Source organism: Neodiprion lecontei, chromosome 4 (assembly GCF_021901455.1).
Source record: "Neodiprion lecontei isolate iyNeoLeco1 chromosome 4, iyNeoLeco1.1, whole genome shotgun sequence".
NCBI classification, from domain to species: domain Eukaryota; kingdom Metazoa; phylum Arthropoda; class Insecta; order Hymenoptera; family Diprionidae; genus Neodiprion; species Neodiprion lecontei.
The window spans coordinates 31,767,033-31,782,338 of NC_060263.1; the positions used below are offsets into that span (position 1 = coordinate 31,767,033).

Consider the following 15,306-nt stretch of genomic DNA (forward strand, 5'->3'; position numbering starts at 1 on the left):
CGATTTCTCGTTGAACGAATTAAATCCTGTCCTTTACGTGATTATAATTGTAATTCATGTAGGTATAAATAGATGAAAATTACTGCAGTTATTACTTACTTTTACACGCATATAATTGCACAAATGAGGGAACGATCTGTTTGGAGATTATAAACATTTATTTACGTCACATAAGTACAGTTGAACACCGAGGGGGCACTAAAATTATTATTATTATGTATTATTATTCTTTTCCGCTACTCTAATCGTAAGAGTGGTTTTTTGAGGCTTGCACACGTATATATCTATATATGTGTGTATACTTAGGTATACAAATACCCATATTTATATAAATATATATGTACAGATCCGTATATTAATATTATAATTTACTCTTTCAGATCATTTACACAAACACATACTACCTCTCTCTGTCTTCCTTTCTCGCAAATATAATCATTTATCATTATTATACAGGTATTTAATATATCACAATCTCTCCCAATCATTCTCTATAATCTGTGTATTCATTCATGCTAATAAAAATTACACGAAAATGACCATGATTTACGTTATAATTAAATTGTCTTATTTTTCCTGTTCCTGTTAAACTCGAATTTCGAAACAAATAACGAAAGAAGTTTGCATTTAAGTTTTTTTTTTCTTGCGAGTAGATAAATACTAATTCCACAGTTAAATATTTTACAAATATTCGGATACTCGCAGTCATGGATCTTCAAGTTAATCTAAATATTCATTAATCACCAATTTTTATCTTGTAGGCATTCTACATTATTTATCTATCTTTCTAATTGATATTTTAGACATTGATTTCTTTTACAAGGATCCAACATATTCGTCACTTTGTTTATTCTGCACAGCTTTTCGTTTTCCTTTTTTTCTGATTCTATATGACATGGAATTTTCAATATATTCTCATTTGCATACAGAATTTTCAAAAAAATAAAGTAACAATAATAACAGTAGTAATAGTAATAATAATCCATGATAACACATTGTACTACTCGCATTCAGTCTTGGTCAATAAATAAAATAAAATAATATAACAAATGTTAGTAATTAATACTAGAAAAAAAAAAAAAAAAAACATTTAGGAACTGGAATCAGGATGTAAGTATATATTCGTCGTGGGTCCCAAATTGTTCAAAGCATTCTCTCACTTCGCACAGAGCTAAATATTATTTTCATCCGCTCGTACGGTTTAAAATAAAATACGTCACGATATTAGAAAATTTTGTTTTTAAATTGAATAGCTACGTCAACTCTACAATACCTGGTCGTTCACCAGTTCAATACTAAATTTCAGATCTTGTTCTAAATGTATAATTGTACATGCCGGAGCTGTATGAAAAACTCTCTAAGATTTCGAGCATTCGTGCGAAATGAATAGTTGCCGCTAACGTAACTAGTAGGGTTGATACGAAAAACGAAAAAAAAAACAAAAAAATACGAGCAAGTATTGTAAAAAAGATAGAAAGCAAAATGTGTATGAAAATTGTGAAGTTAAAATGATACGAAGAATATATCGATTGGTTCGCATGAAATTAATTTCTGGTCACAATATTTTTGACAATAGCCAGAATCTGAATAAATTTGTTTATCTCTTTTTGGAATGTATTTGTAATGTAAAAATGTTTCGTTTCTAAGGGGATGAAAAGTTGATATTAGTGAAAATGCTTGTTAAAAAATAAATTTTCATAAAGCACCGTAATATACGTTAAAAATGTCATTCCCTTCGAACGAACATTGCGCTATCCAACCGCGTTAATCTCAGGCGATTGATGATATCACCAAAAAAATATCCATCATTTTGATTTGGATCATGAATCGGTATAGTTTCGTCGAAAAATTCCCCACATATCCGCTGAATCCTAGATTTTCATTGAGCTTTGCGCCTTTGAGATTAAGTGTCAAACAGTTCGACGTGGCAGTATTGGTGATGGCAGCTTGGATTGATATAGACTTTATACTTCTCAGTTACATCCACGATGGATTTTGTAACGAAAAGTCCGTAGTAGCGCAGGTCAGAAGCCTAACATCCGAACCAGTATCGAACGAGCCTGATTTTTCTTGAGGAACCTTTGCGCTAACAATGTTTCAATCACCCGACGTTGGCGTCAAATTACCGAGTGTTTGTTCAAACAGATACAATGCCCTGTGTACAAACTCATATTGCTCAGCAGTTTGCACCATTCCACCTCTGTCATACCTGTAACGTCAAATCGCATCACAATGAATTTCAGGCGTAACGCGGGATTAAACAATGTATACAAGAGAAAACGGAGACCAAGGGCTTATTATCACTAATGAATTTACTTATTTACAGGTTTAAGATATTAGTGTAAATATTTCCAATAGTTTCGGTATACATTATCATTACCCCTTTTTAAACTTTTACGAAATAAACTCGACTTAACTACACATTTAAGGGAATCTATGAAAAATGTGTCAAACAATGACTGCTCTCACCTCATTTGGCAAAGAATACCGAGTACGTCGACATTTCCATCCCTCAATAATTGAGCCATTCCTGTGGCTATAGCTATAAAACATCCAGTTCGCCCAATTCCGGCACTGCAGTGTACAACTACTGGGCCTGGTAACGAGTTAACTTCGGCAGCTAGGCCAACCAATGCGCCAGCAGCCTGAGGTACTGCATGATCTGGCCACGTGTCATACCTGTGAACAAAAAAGAGAAAATCATTAGACGTTCTTTTCTTAGAATAAGAGTTCAGTCTAAAATACAGAACGGATATTTTATCCTCACCAATAGTGCTGTATGTGTCTTCTTTCTCCTTCGTATCCAAGCTCTAATTCTCTGACCATATAGCCATCTTTAGATTCAACGGAATTTACGACGACGGTATAGGTACCAGCTTGCATTCGGCCGTTTTTCTCTAGCGGAAAATAAGGGTCGCACTTGGTCTTTGTTGCCTCGTGCAATCTGGTCATCATAACAATGGTAGAAACTCTTTCTGACCAAACCATTCTCCAGAAATCACTGATGGTATGCGACAATGGCCCCTGGGTCGCGATGTAACGAGTATCTTCGCAGTCATAGCCCTACGTCATAAAAAAACACAATGCAAATTTATTATTTCATTGATAATGACAGCGAGGTAGCTGAGTTTTCACCCATTACTCAAAATTTCACTTACACGAATATAATTGGCGTTAATATAACTGGCGAGGGGATCGTCAGATCCTGGGAGGACAACTCGTGACTGTGGATTTGGCAGGACCGAGCAATATCGATTTTTAATACCAGAACCACAGACGTCGACCTTGTGCGGTAGATTTAAAGGCACTTCCCAAAATTCTTTGTGTAACAAGGCAGGTTCTTTTAGTACTTTACACAGCTGGGCACGTGATAGAACATTTCCAGCACTCAATAAGAATTCTTCAGCTGTACATTCACGGGTTGGCGTCACCATCGATGGCGGGCTTTCCGGTGCAGGTGCCAACTCTATTGTCAAACTAGCACTAGAACCTCGGCGTTCTAGGAGACCTTTAGCCTTGATGCGAATTGGTTCAGGTCTTCGTTCTGGCGCAGATAATGTCATTACCTGAATGGGATGATTAACATTTTGTTAAGAAAAAAAAACATTGCAGCAGCAGCTGTTTGTATGTCACTGGAACTGGGTAATTCTATTTCGTATTGTAAGTAGTGTGCGAATTACCTCTGGAAGTGCAGCTGGCTGCTTAACAGGTCTAGTCGGTTGAATAGCAACAGGAGGTTTCATAACTGGCTGACAAACCCACTGAGCTTCAACAGGGTCTCTCAATTCCTTAGCTGGCTTTTCTGGTAGGCCAACTGCGCCTTCTTCTACCAATCCTCGCCTGTCTCCATCTTCTGTGTCTTTTTCACACGACATTTGCTTTCGAAGCCATAACAGGATCTGTAGATATATCGTTTCTATGGTTTGTTAGTAAATCTTACGTTTGGTCTTCCTAGAATTCATCATGTTCCTTACACCACGAATTGCTCTTTCTAACTGACTCAAATTGTTAAAAATTTGCCAACACTATAGGATTTTGATAGCTAAATTCATCCTGAGGATGGTCGGCAGGGCCCGGCCGAAACGTCGATTATTATTTTCACGTTTTACAAATTATTAAACGTCTTCTCCTGACCGGAATTTCGACTAATTTCATCTTCAAGCTAAATTCAATGTACATGAAATTAGCAGTGATTGATTGACACAACTGGGCTGCTAAGAAATAGCCGGTGATTTCTCTCAGAAGTGGAAGAAAGTCCCTTATCAAATTTACTACTATTCCAAGATTTATATGCGATAGCATGGCATCAGAGCTCAACAATTTAAATGTGAAATGTATGGTATCTGACTGCAATAATGAGTGAAATTACAGAGTCTAAACGCTGCACAATATTTCACAAAAAAAGTGACTTGCTAGCATTTTTGGTAAGCACAACATTAGGTTCCTGAATTTTTGTATTGCAATGAAACATGTCGTTATTTTCAACGATCAATTTCTGTTCTTACCACAAAAGTGAACAGTATGGCGCCAACCAAGGCGCAAAGTACTACGAAGAGTGGTAGTTGCCAGTCGAGCCAGGATAGCGTTGCGGTGGAACTAACCTCCTCTCCACCTTTTGCACCCAGTTGTGCCATCTGTAGATCCATTCCAGCATCGTTCGGTCCCGTAGAGGACTGTCGAATCCTGTTCAAAATCGAAAAACAAACTGTCGTTAAATAATGAATTCGTATTCCCTTTGGCATTAATTCATTATTCCCATCAAGTTTGCAAGCTTCTGTCAACAATCGCCTCGCAAGCCTACCTGTGCTGGGATCTCGCCGACATACCCTCGGGTGCTGGCAGCAGGGATACTGGCAGCACTGCGTCCGAGCGCCACTTTGGCTCAGCAATTAAGTAGTGGTGGTTGTAAGTATCCGACGAGCCGGTACCATCTTCGATCTCACTTGGTTCTCCATAAGGGACTGCATCACGCTTATAGTGATGAGTTAAAGGGGTGCCGGTGCCTCCTGAAACACAAAGATAAAAAAATTGCAGGTTCATTTTACTCAGACGTCGATACTACCGATGATCACTCAACACTGACGACAAAAACAATCGAGGCGTTCCTTAATTCCCTTCCACAGTACGATATCTTTAATGAAACTAATACTACACCGGAAGTTTAGATGATGGTCAATTTTTTCAGTCTCGAATTAATATATAAGAAAAAAATAGCCTGAAACATGGACACGTCACCATAATTTCCGTAAAAATGTTTAACGGGTTTCCATAACGTTCTAAAAATCACAATCTCCGAGAAAAATGACAAATGACACGTATCGGGAAATTGCTATGTTACTCATGTGTCCACTCTTTCGAGACAGCAGTAATTGCAACGTAATTTCATTCTTCCGGGAGGCGAGTGTGTACGTGCATGTACGAGATGCACAAGTGTCAAGGTGTGTGCGTACTGAAAAGACGGGAGTTATAATATGTGACGAAATACGACAATAAAGACTGTTTGCAGAATAGGTTGAACGAAGTGACGAAGAGTTTGACCACCGTTACGGTGTTGACAAATTTAAAACACGTTTGACACAGACTCACACATATTGCGTTCTCGCGATGTTTTCGCAACAATTTTTTAACTGCCTACCCGATCAATAAATCGGTTTACCAAATGTAAAAGCAGTCTAATCGCGATGTATATATTCGTTCAGCACAGGCATTAACGTGCGTGTTGAAAAGCGTATAATATATGTATATATATATAATATAAACACATGTGACAGCATAGCATATTCATCTATACACGTATCTATCTATTTGTCTATAACACGTATTCTTGTACGCGCGTATGCACGAGAAGAGGAACAGACACCAAGGCTGCTCTAGTCACCGCATATTCCCCAGACAGGAAGTAAACATTAGAGTTAATTTTATAGGAGACGTAGAGACGCTGGAAGAGTCGGGATGCATCATGCGCCGATTAGATGACTGCTGCTGCCAAACAGGATTGACGGAGCTGCTAGACGAAATATACCCATATACCCAGATACCCAGATGCACACATGCAATGTTCGTTAGATACAGAACGATAAGTTAAGTAAGTAAGAAGTTAGGTAGGTAGGCAGGTAATTAGAGAGGTAGAGTGTGAAATACATAGAAACCCACAGGTAATGCATTCGAAAAAATCCCCCGTATTATGGATCGCACTGTCATAAACACGAGCGTAGCACACATCCTGCAGTACGTAGTAATAGCGAGAAGACGAACGAAACCGTTCGGTGATGAAATTTGTGTTGTTTTTTTATTTATTTTATTTCCCATTTCTCTCTTTGTAGCGAAAATCGTCGTGTTAGTGAATAAAGCGGAGTGGAAAAAACTGAGAGATTGAAAAACACAGTGAAATCCTGCAATTTATACCTCTTATCAAAATCACGCACACTAATATTGCGAGCGGTGCACTGTTCGCGGCTAAGCTCATTCTGCGTATCGCGTGTGTAATTAACGTCGTATATTCGCTCGTCGGTCGACTCTTGTTTCGTGTCGGTGATCAGGGATTCGCCTGCACATCGACGACCGACTCGCACGTCACAACTAGCCGAGACATCCGTTCGAACTGTCGACCGTCGAGAGCCCGAACTGCCGACCGACCTCGCTACTCGGCTCGGCCTCGGCACGAAGCGAAGAGGGGGGGGGGGGAGGCCGAGCTCGGCGAGCCAATCGGTGAACGGCGTCGAATCCACCCCCCGTGAATTTGGCGGGAAATTATCGCTCGCCCGAGGTTCGTTCGTGTGAGTGGGCGACGCCGTCTGTGATCGTATAACACGCATTCGCACCGTGCACACGAACCCTTTTGATATCCGCTCTCCCATGCAGGGGAGTAGGTGTTGTGGCGGTCGAACGGATCAATGGAGTTTCAGAGTGTATCGTTATTACGGGGATCGTTTTTGTTGTTTCTTTGTTTCTTTGTTTTTTACTTTTTCTTTGTTCTTTTTTTTTTCTCTCGTCATCGCATCAATGAATCTTGGGAACGCGACGATTTATTTGTACCGTTAAAAATGTTGCCACGACGAAGGAAGAAAAAATAAAAATGAACCCGGAAGAGTTAAACTTTCGACTTTGTATACCTGCGTATATTATATTACGTTGATGTTTGCGTAAAAACGACATTTCGCCCACGTTGTTATACGGAAGGACGGAAATAGACTACGTACTTCGTATACGATATCCGATTGACATGCGAGTGAGACAGAAAAAAGAATACGTCTGATTTCAGTACGTGTAGTAATATTTCGAAGCACATTTACGTTGATTGAGGACTATATGGACTTTGGCTGGGTTATGCGTGTATGTGATGCAGTTTTGAAAGTACTTATATAATCCTCTAGAACAATGGCTTTTCTACTTCATCTACTTCTTAGGCTAACAATATGTCCATGTGTTTGGATTAAAAAATTCCCTGTTCATGCACGTATATACATTGAAATGAAATTGTTCTCATTCATAGCGGCTAAGCCGAAGAGCCTTGAAGAGTGTTGGGCTAAATTATTGACCTATCGCTGAGTGGGAGTTATTGTTAATGTGACCGACAGATGTCGGTAGCAGAGCCTCGCCAAATCTCATCCCTTGGATTGGATATTATTTTTCACCCGACTCTCTTTCAATTTCACATGTATGTGTCCGCCCTTCCAAGGGAATAATAATAATAATCAATTTGCACGTATAAATAAATTGTTATTTCGTCAAATTCAACAATCATTTTTACTGCTATAATTTATTTAATTCCATCCAAGCATTTTTTCCCGTTTGTTTTTCTTTCACAGCTCTAGCAAAAGGGAAAATATTTGTGCTGATTTCAGATTTTTCATCTCGATGAACCTCAATGTGAAAAGAAGAACAACAGAGCTACTCTATATTCTCAAGAATAATTAAGCCAGAGGAGTAACTAACGATCATGCATATAGATATAGAGGCGATAATAAAAGCACTATTTAAAACTAGATCAAGAAAAATTCAGGCAAAGCTGCAGAGCAATACGTGTACCTGTAATGTACCTAATTGTGGACGAAACCACATGAATATGATTAACGTGATTAACTCAAGGTAGAACAATAATCTGCAGCATATGCAGTGTATCATTTAAATAAATTTTACATTTATACTCGTAGATATGTACTAGTGACTATAACATCATGCTCACATCTACACGTACAGAAATAAATTCAAGACGCATTTGTAAATGAAATATTACATGCGTAAGGGTTTACCGTGAAACAAAACAGCATCAGCACACTGCCACATATCCCCAATTAAAATTGACTTGCAGATATTTTTGTATGTTTCAAAATGATTTCGAAGGTATCGATGACCATGTGAATTCAATCCCCTATGAACTTAGATGCGGTGACAAGGCGGGAATAGATAAAACCGGTCAGCATACGCTCACAAAAATATCGCCGTGGTTCGGACGAGAATTACTTAGGTGAAATTACGTGCGAGAGCGAAGAAAAAAATGAAAATGACCAAATAGATTTCTCAGGGGAAGCCTGATACGAAGGCTTCGTTAGAGTATTTATTTCTTTATTGATTTGTCCGTTATTTAACGAGAATGAAAGATGAATAAATAAAAATAAAACAACACATACAACTCCAGTCGATATATTTTTACATCGTTTCTTTCACGCGGAGGTGAATCTGTTTTATATATTTCCGATGGCTAATCGTCTATCAATCCCGTCAATTTCTACGATACGCGTCGATTCACTCCGTAATTAGTGTGTACAGAAAATAAAGCAGTAGATGTATATAATTTAAACATTACTCATACGTTTTATTCGCAAAAAGTTTATGAGACGGCCATTGATTTCGATGAGATGCAACGATTGGCATCGTACAGTAAAACCTGTGTACACGGTTGGTTACCGTGCCAAGTTTTAGAAAATAAATTGAAAGTTTGGAAGTGACCAATTGAGCCGCGAACGATGCTGCGTGAGACCGTGCAATATACGCTCGTACAACGATATTGGCAAGTCTTTAAAATTGCGTGAATGATTGTATCGTCGTACGTTGATTTAGCAGGGAAACAAACTACGGTACAACGAGAAAGACAGAATAGATAGGGCGACAGTGAGTAACAGCACAGGGTTGACATTTGAATCGCGTATTCGTGACGGAATGAGGGAACGAAAAACGTATCTGCAAAATCAAGGGAGAGTTTCGAGCGAAGAGTCTAATGGCGAGGCGTAGCTTGTAGGGTCGCGATAACGCAGAACGGAAAGAAAGAAGACGCGAGCGGTGGTGAAAAACAGGGTCCCTGTTACCCGGCGCAAAGCCTCCGGCGAGGGTGGCTGTGCTACTGACTGGATTTTGGCGAAACGGTAGGTCCGAGTCGCGGCGGCATAGGGACTCCATTCAGTAATCGGGCTCTCGAGCCCTCGGCGGGCAGGCAGGCGGGCAGACAGGGGGCTCACACTTGCGTAAAGTGCGTGCTGTACGATTGGCCTCCGCTCCGTGTGCGTGGGCGACACGTCGAGGCGCGCGTCTTCGTTCTTCGCGAGCCCTTTTGACGCCGCGTAGTCGATAGGCAGAGCGGCGCGATCGGGAGCGATGGGTGCCGGGAAGGATGAGGGGGTGCAAAAGCGTGACCTTGGCTCACGGCCCATTGATAAGAGTCGCGTCCCGCGTTACAGGTAAGACTACGGGGTATTAATTTGCGATCGCAGGAATGACTGTTGCGTAGGCGGTTCCTCGAACGAGACCTACACGTACACCTGTAATAGGTGTATAGACGAAGGAACGTCAGGAGTACCTAATTTATAATACATACATGTGCGTACATTGATATACGTACCGCTATGAATAAGGCTCTAGACATTCACACGAGTCGATCGGTTAGTTAAAAATCCGCCGGGTGTTTTACCCTTCGGCGTGTATCGTGTTATGTATAAGCCAGTGCGTGTGGCTCAATCGCTTCTACGTTTACCTACAGGTATAGGTTTATAAGTGAAAAAAAAAAATCGCGATCGAGCAACGCGGATTCGACCTGATTTCGACGTTCGTCCGAACAGATTGCAGTCTGGCGGGTAACTGCGTTCAGGATTTTACGAGCTGCATCGAAGGAACGCGCGCCGTCGCATCGCCCTCGAGTCGTCCTCCTTTCCTGCTCGCATTAGCGTCTCTTCCTCCCGACATCGGCACGCATACATGTAAAAACGTACTATCGCCCCTTCTGCCCTCCGAGCACGGTAGTGCGTCGTCCTCTCGTTCATGCCCAGATCTCTTTCTTTCACCCTCTGCTCCGCAATCCCGAAACCAGATCGAGCGTTACCCCCGACAAGAAGACATTTCTCTTCTCAACGATGTGTCATTGCACGGCTTGTGCGGTGTTCGAGTGAAATATCGAGGGTGCGGGGAAACCGGGAGCTAATTTGCATGGTAAAATAATACGTACACAATGTATAACTACTTGTATTACAAGTATAGATTTTTTAAAAATATGTATCCTGTTTATCAAATCTTTGTAGATGAATGTTATAACGCGGAGGATTTAATTCCGATGCAATGGGACTGATAAATCATCGAGGACGATCCTGGTGAGTTGTTGGGGTGGCGCCTGCGCGGAGAGTCTTTTACTCCGGGTTAATATCGCGCGCGAATTCTGTACGCGTGTCTTGTAGGTGTAGGACACGCGCGACTCGCGATGCACGATCAACCCGTCGTTCGGAGGGGAGGTTTTACGAGTTTGCGCCGAGGGATGGCCGACCGAGAAAGGGGAACCGGAGGAAGAATTTGTTGAATGAGGCGGAGTGGAGCCAGGGGTTCGACTGGGTTCGAGACCACGCACGGGGGCGGGTGGAGTAATGTCGGCCAGAAGGAGAGGAAAGGGTCGAATGTAGGCTACTTCCGTCGGGGAACCGCGTCCCCGCCAATCGATACGCGAACGCAGCCAGAGCCGACGGTTTGTTACGACGAGGAGACCGAGGAAAACCAGGACAAAGTGCTAACTTCAGGAATAGGATTTTAGCAATTACTGTATATACATAATCCGATTTTCACGAAACTCTCTCGTAACCTTGCTTGATATAGCACCACTTTACAAATCGTATAATTGCATGTCGGCGGGATTGTCCGCGTTTCCGCAATCCTTATAGCGCTGAAATGAGAAATAAAAAGGTTGTCAATGGTAATTGTAAGTTACGACAGTATATATATAAACGAAATGTAGGTGATCGTTTTTATTCGAGCAACGAGACTTAGAAATGAAGTTGGACCGATATTATCAATTGAAAATACGCAAGATACTTTTATCCGTGAACAAATTGGGTAAACTACATAATTTTTTATTCAAATTATACTAAATTGCATTCAAAGTATTATTGTACTTGAAGACCAGCGGAATTATTCGGAGAAATAATTTATCGTTAAACACGAGACGCGAGAAATGAAAAAACGGTAGCAAAGTATTACCATAAATTTTCACACCACTCCGAAACGTAATGTGGGGTTAGATGTTTAAAATGATCGCCAGATTAGAGGATGATTTTCTAACAAGTATACATATGCACGCATATACCTCTAATCACTTCGGAAGCCATAACATTAGGTGTCTCGAGTAGAAAACGTGTCGAATTATAACCCAGCTGCACGGATATATTTTCAGACTCCACGCACCGCCTCCGGTCTCTCGGGGCCGTGAAGCTCGACTCGCTGCATAGGGAATCGGCGTTAGTCATCATCCCTCGCTTGTCGGCAGTGATTTAAAATCTCACTTTTATTTCAAACCTTGGTAGTAAGCGGCTCGAGTTGCGCGCTCCGAACAGTGATCCGTGTACCAGTTTCAACCTAAATGCACAACGAGATAACGCACTTGTGCGCATGAATCCTGGAAAATGGGAGAGTAATTTTGTTTGTAAGCATGGCAGCCTGAAATCTTGTTTAATTCAGCGACTAGGAATGTCTGGATGACACTAATTGCGGTCTGATTTTGACATTGGCCCAAAATCAATATGGCCGCCGTTCTCCCACCTGGAGATCTTTTTCGGCTGTGGGATGGATTTCAGCAACTACTGTTTACCGCAGGCCATTTCAGATGAAACAAAATGATGGCAAGAGTGTTTCAGACAAGATTCCAGGCTTGACGTTGGCTCGGAAGACGACAATTCGCCTGGCGAAATGTACCGACATTCTAACTCAACCCTAAGACTTTTATCTCGTTCAAGCTTCGCTCGTTTCTCTCGCTATACCGTAGCTGAGCCTCCACTTGCGACCAGAAAGATTCCCGTCGGGATTCCTGGAAGGGCACCCACGCTTACTTACGATGACGAGACGAGGGTGGCTGTGACTGCTACGGTTAGGGTCTTCATACGTATAATCCTACGAACCTCCGCACTTTCTCGTCACGATCAAGGCCGATTCGTTATCAGCTCGTGGTGGTGCATGTACATCTGTGTACAAAGACGTGTTAACATCACTGTGCAATGACACTGTCACACTTGATTTTATCTGGCTCGCGTGCGAGGTGCGAAAATTGAATACGCAGTCGGCCGAAAAAAAAAATGGAGCCAAAAATTTACAAATCCGGTTTCGGTATCACGAATAATTTCGTGCGCGTATGCTTTACTAAACGTTGCATTCGACATACATATATATATATATATGTATATTACGTCACAATACGTTAGCGGTATGAAGAGCAAACGCGATGGCTGAAGAATCATCGATTGCGATTTGGGAATTCGTATATTATATACAGACGCATGAAAACGAGTTTGTACTTTACAAATTGCTCGAGATGATAATCGTTTTGCCTATAATATGATCCTTGAGCAAAAGAACTCGTTCCTAACTTGTTTGAAAATTGATATCTCGCTCTGCGGCAAAGTCATAGCCACCTTCTCCCACTCGGCAGTACGACCGCGAGCCATCCTTCCGCCGCCGCGCCGTCTTAATTCAAACTGTTTGTATTATTTCTGCCGGAAATGTCTACTTCCGGTGTTGTAATCATGAACGTACACACACGTGCGCGTATATCATAAGTATAAAGTATATGATATTTCCGTGTATGGGTTATACATAAAATTACAATACGACAAGAACAATGATACCCATATAATGACGACGTGCTAACAATATCGACGACGGTAACAATGAGATCGACAATTGCGCAACTCGCGTATTTGTAATTAATTGCTGGATATGTAACGCACATTATACATGCATCTATGTATAGCGATACGAATCCGTCGTAGCGTACAATATCCTCGTGTACTATATTCATTGTCAGCAATAACGAATCCGGAAGCTGAGTAAGTGTATTATTGACGATTGAAAATACGAAGTTGAAATAAAATTTCGAACTGCTTACCGCTGCATGTATGAGACACGCGCGATTTGCAGCATTAAATTTCACTATAACACGATGGAAAACATGTTTGGTAAAATACTGCGGAAGGTAATTTAAAAGTAACAATGTGTCGCCGAATTTAGAATTAATCGGCTACCATGAATTCATCGAATTGACGGAGCAGACATAACACTCGCCATGCTGTGATCTTTATACATCGATGCACGACACAGAATCTACACCGAGAATTCGAAAAACACCCGTGCACAGTAAAACGTGATTACATTGTATTTCCCCAAGGGCACCGCGGGTTGGATTTCCTTATCAGCGTTGATAATAAGACACACGTATAAGTTACACCTGAACATACCGTGAGTGTGTGCAGGGCTTGACACGGTCTCGTCCGCAGAAACGACCTAATTAAGGCTATACAGTACCTACCAGGGGAGGAAACAAGTAAAAGTCTCTCTTTTCAAAGTTACAAAAATACCTACCGTGACCGGCTCTTCGCCGCAGGCGGCGTCTTCGTAACATCATGTTACACAGGGCAATCATTTCGAACTTGTTTTGCTCGTCCGACTTCGGGAATATACGGAAGAAGTCGAGAAAATCGAGCACGACTTTATTTCACGCTTACAACCTGCTCTAATTTACTTTTACCGAAAATGAGAGTTAAGAAGAGTATAATGTGGTAATAAGTACCCGGATAAAAAGGATGGTAACTACATATATTGGACCAGCTTTATTTTTCTGTAGAATCCACAGCAATTATCATATAAGAATATGCGAAAAATGATTACGAAATCTAATTATTGCCAATAAATTTTAACCAATACAGCTAATGATCTAATTGTTATAGATTCTAACGAATACACTATTGATGATATGCGTACGATAGTTGTACAACAGCGCATTTTTTTATCCGTGATCTTGTAGTTTGTATACCTATTACTGAATTATTAAGGAGCGATGCGAGAATCGCAAAGATGGTTGAAAAATAATCAACGACGAAAGAAGTAGACGCTTGCCTATCTATCGCCTTTCCATTATCCCAATATTCCCCTACGCCAGGATCTAGATCCGAACCCAACGGGAGACGAAAGTGTGATGAGGTTCGGGCCGAACCTGGGGCTCGTCGTCGGGATTTTACTTTTTTTTTTCTTTTTCATCAGAATTTTTTTTCTCCTCATCTTTCCTCTCAATTCTATTCTCGGTGGAGAAGGCGGCAGCGGCGAAAGATACCCGCGCGGATATCTCCGCACACTTCCACCATGACGTGCGGCGTGTGTCTTACAGCAGTGATACGCGTGTACACGTTTTACAGATATCCAGCAAACATCCGGGCCGCCGCCGTGCCGTTAACGATATTGCAACGTTTTTACGCCGCCGTTAACCGATCGGCTGGTACGTCACGTCCGGTTCCGGCCAAGTCTGACTCTGTTACTCCGGATCACGAACCGGCTGGCCTTCGGGTTGCGAACGCGCCGCGCATTAATCCTCACTCGACACAATTGCATCTAATATACATGCGTAGAACCCCGCAAGTATGGGTGTGCGAAAGTGCCTCCGACAGCCGGATTACAACCTCGTTATTCCCCGCGGCTGCGGGCTATCATTGTAAGAAACCGGAAGGTCGCCTGCCCGTAACGTTGCATTATGTTATACTTCCCCCATTGACGGTGACTTTCATCGTACTCTAGAGCTACAAAACGGGCCGGTTCAAAAAGCGCGAATGAGCGATCGACACGTGATTGCGAACCCACTTGCCGAATTAGCGTCACATCGAATTGTGCCAATTTATACGATATTTGTACATGATATTATGACTTGAGTGAAAAACCTTTTTTTTTTTACCACAAGTTTAACCACATGTGTGCTAATTATCATTTCATTTGTCAAATCGATATTGTATTCTCTACTTTAAAGACTATACACCCGATTTTTAAACATGTATATCTTATGCTTCCGACGGTCAATTA

At 41.4% G+C, this 15,306-nt stretch overlaps 1 protein-coding gene across 3 annotated transcripts; it reads right to left on the reverse strand.

The window, feature by feature from the left end:
* Nucleotides 1–139: 139 nt before the first annotated feature.
* LOC107223281 (tyrosine-protein phosphatase non-receptor type 7) lies at nt 140–8,455 on the reverse strand. 3 transcript variants are annotated; one of them, XM_046737115.1, is made up of 8 exons: nt 8,253–8,455; nt 4,802–5,006; nt 4,506–4,683; nt 3,681–3,899; nt 3,159–3,566; nt 2,768–3,063; nt 2,470–2,679; nt 140–2,209 (listed from the first exon to the last, which is right to left on the reverse strand). In XM_046737115.1, exons 1-8 carry the CDS (start codon nt 8,284–8,286, stop codon nt 2,098–2,100), a joined length of 1,662 nt encoding a protein of 553 aa, XP_046593071.1. In that variant the 5' UTR covers nt 8,287–8,455; the 3' UTR covers nt 140–2,097. The 3 variants fall into 3 exon arrangements, with proteins under 3 accessions (XP_046593071.1, XP_015518399.1, XP_046593072.1); XM_015662913.2 differs by lacking the exon at nt 8,253–8,455 and adding an exon at nt 6,406–6,625; XM_046737116.1 differs by lacking the exon at nt 8,253–8,455 and adding an exon at nt 6,154–6,377.
* Nucleotides 8,456–15,306: the final 6,851 nt, after the last annotated feature.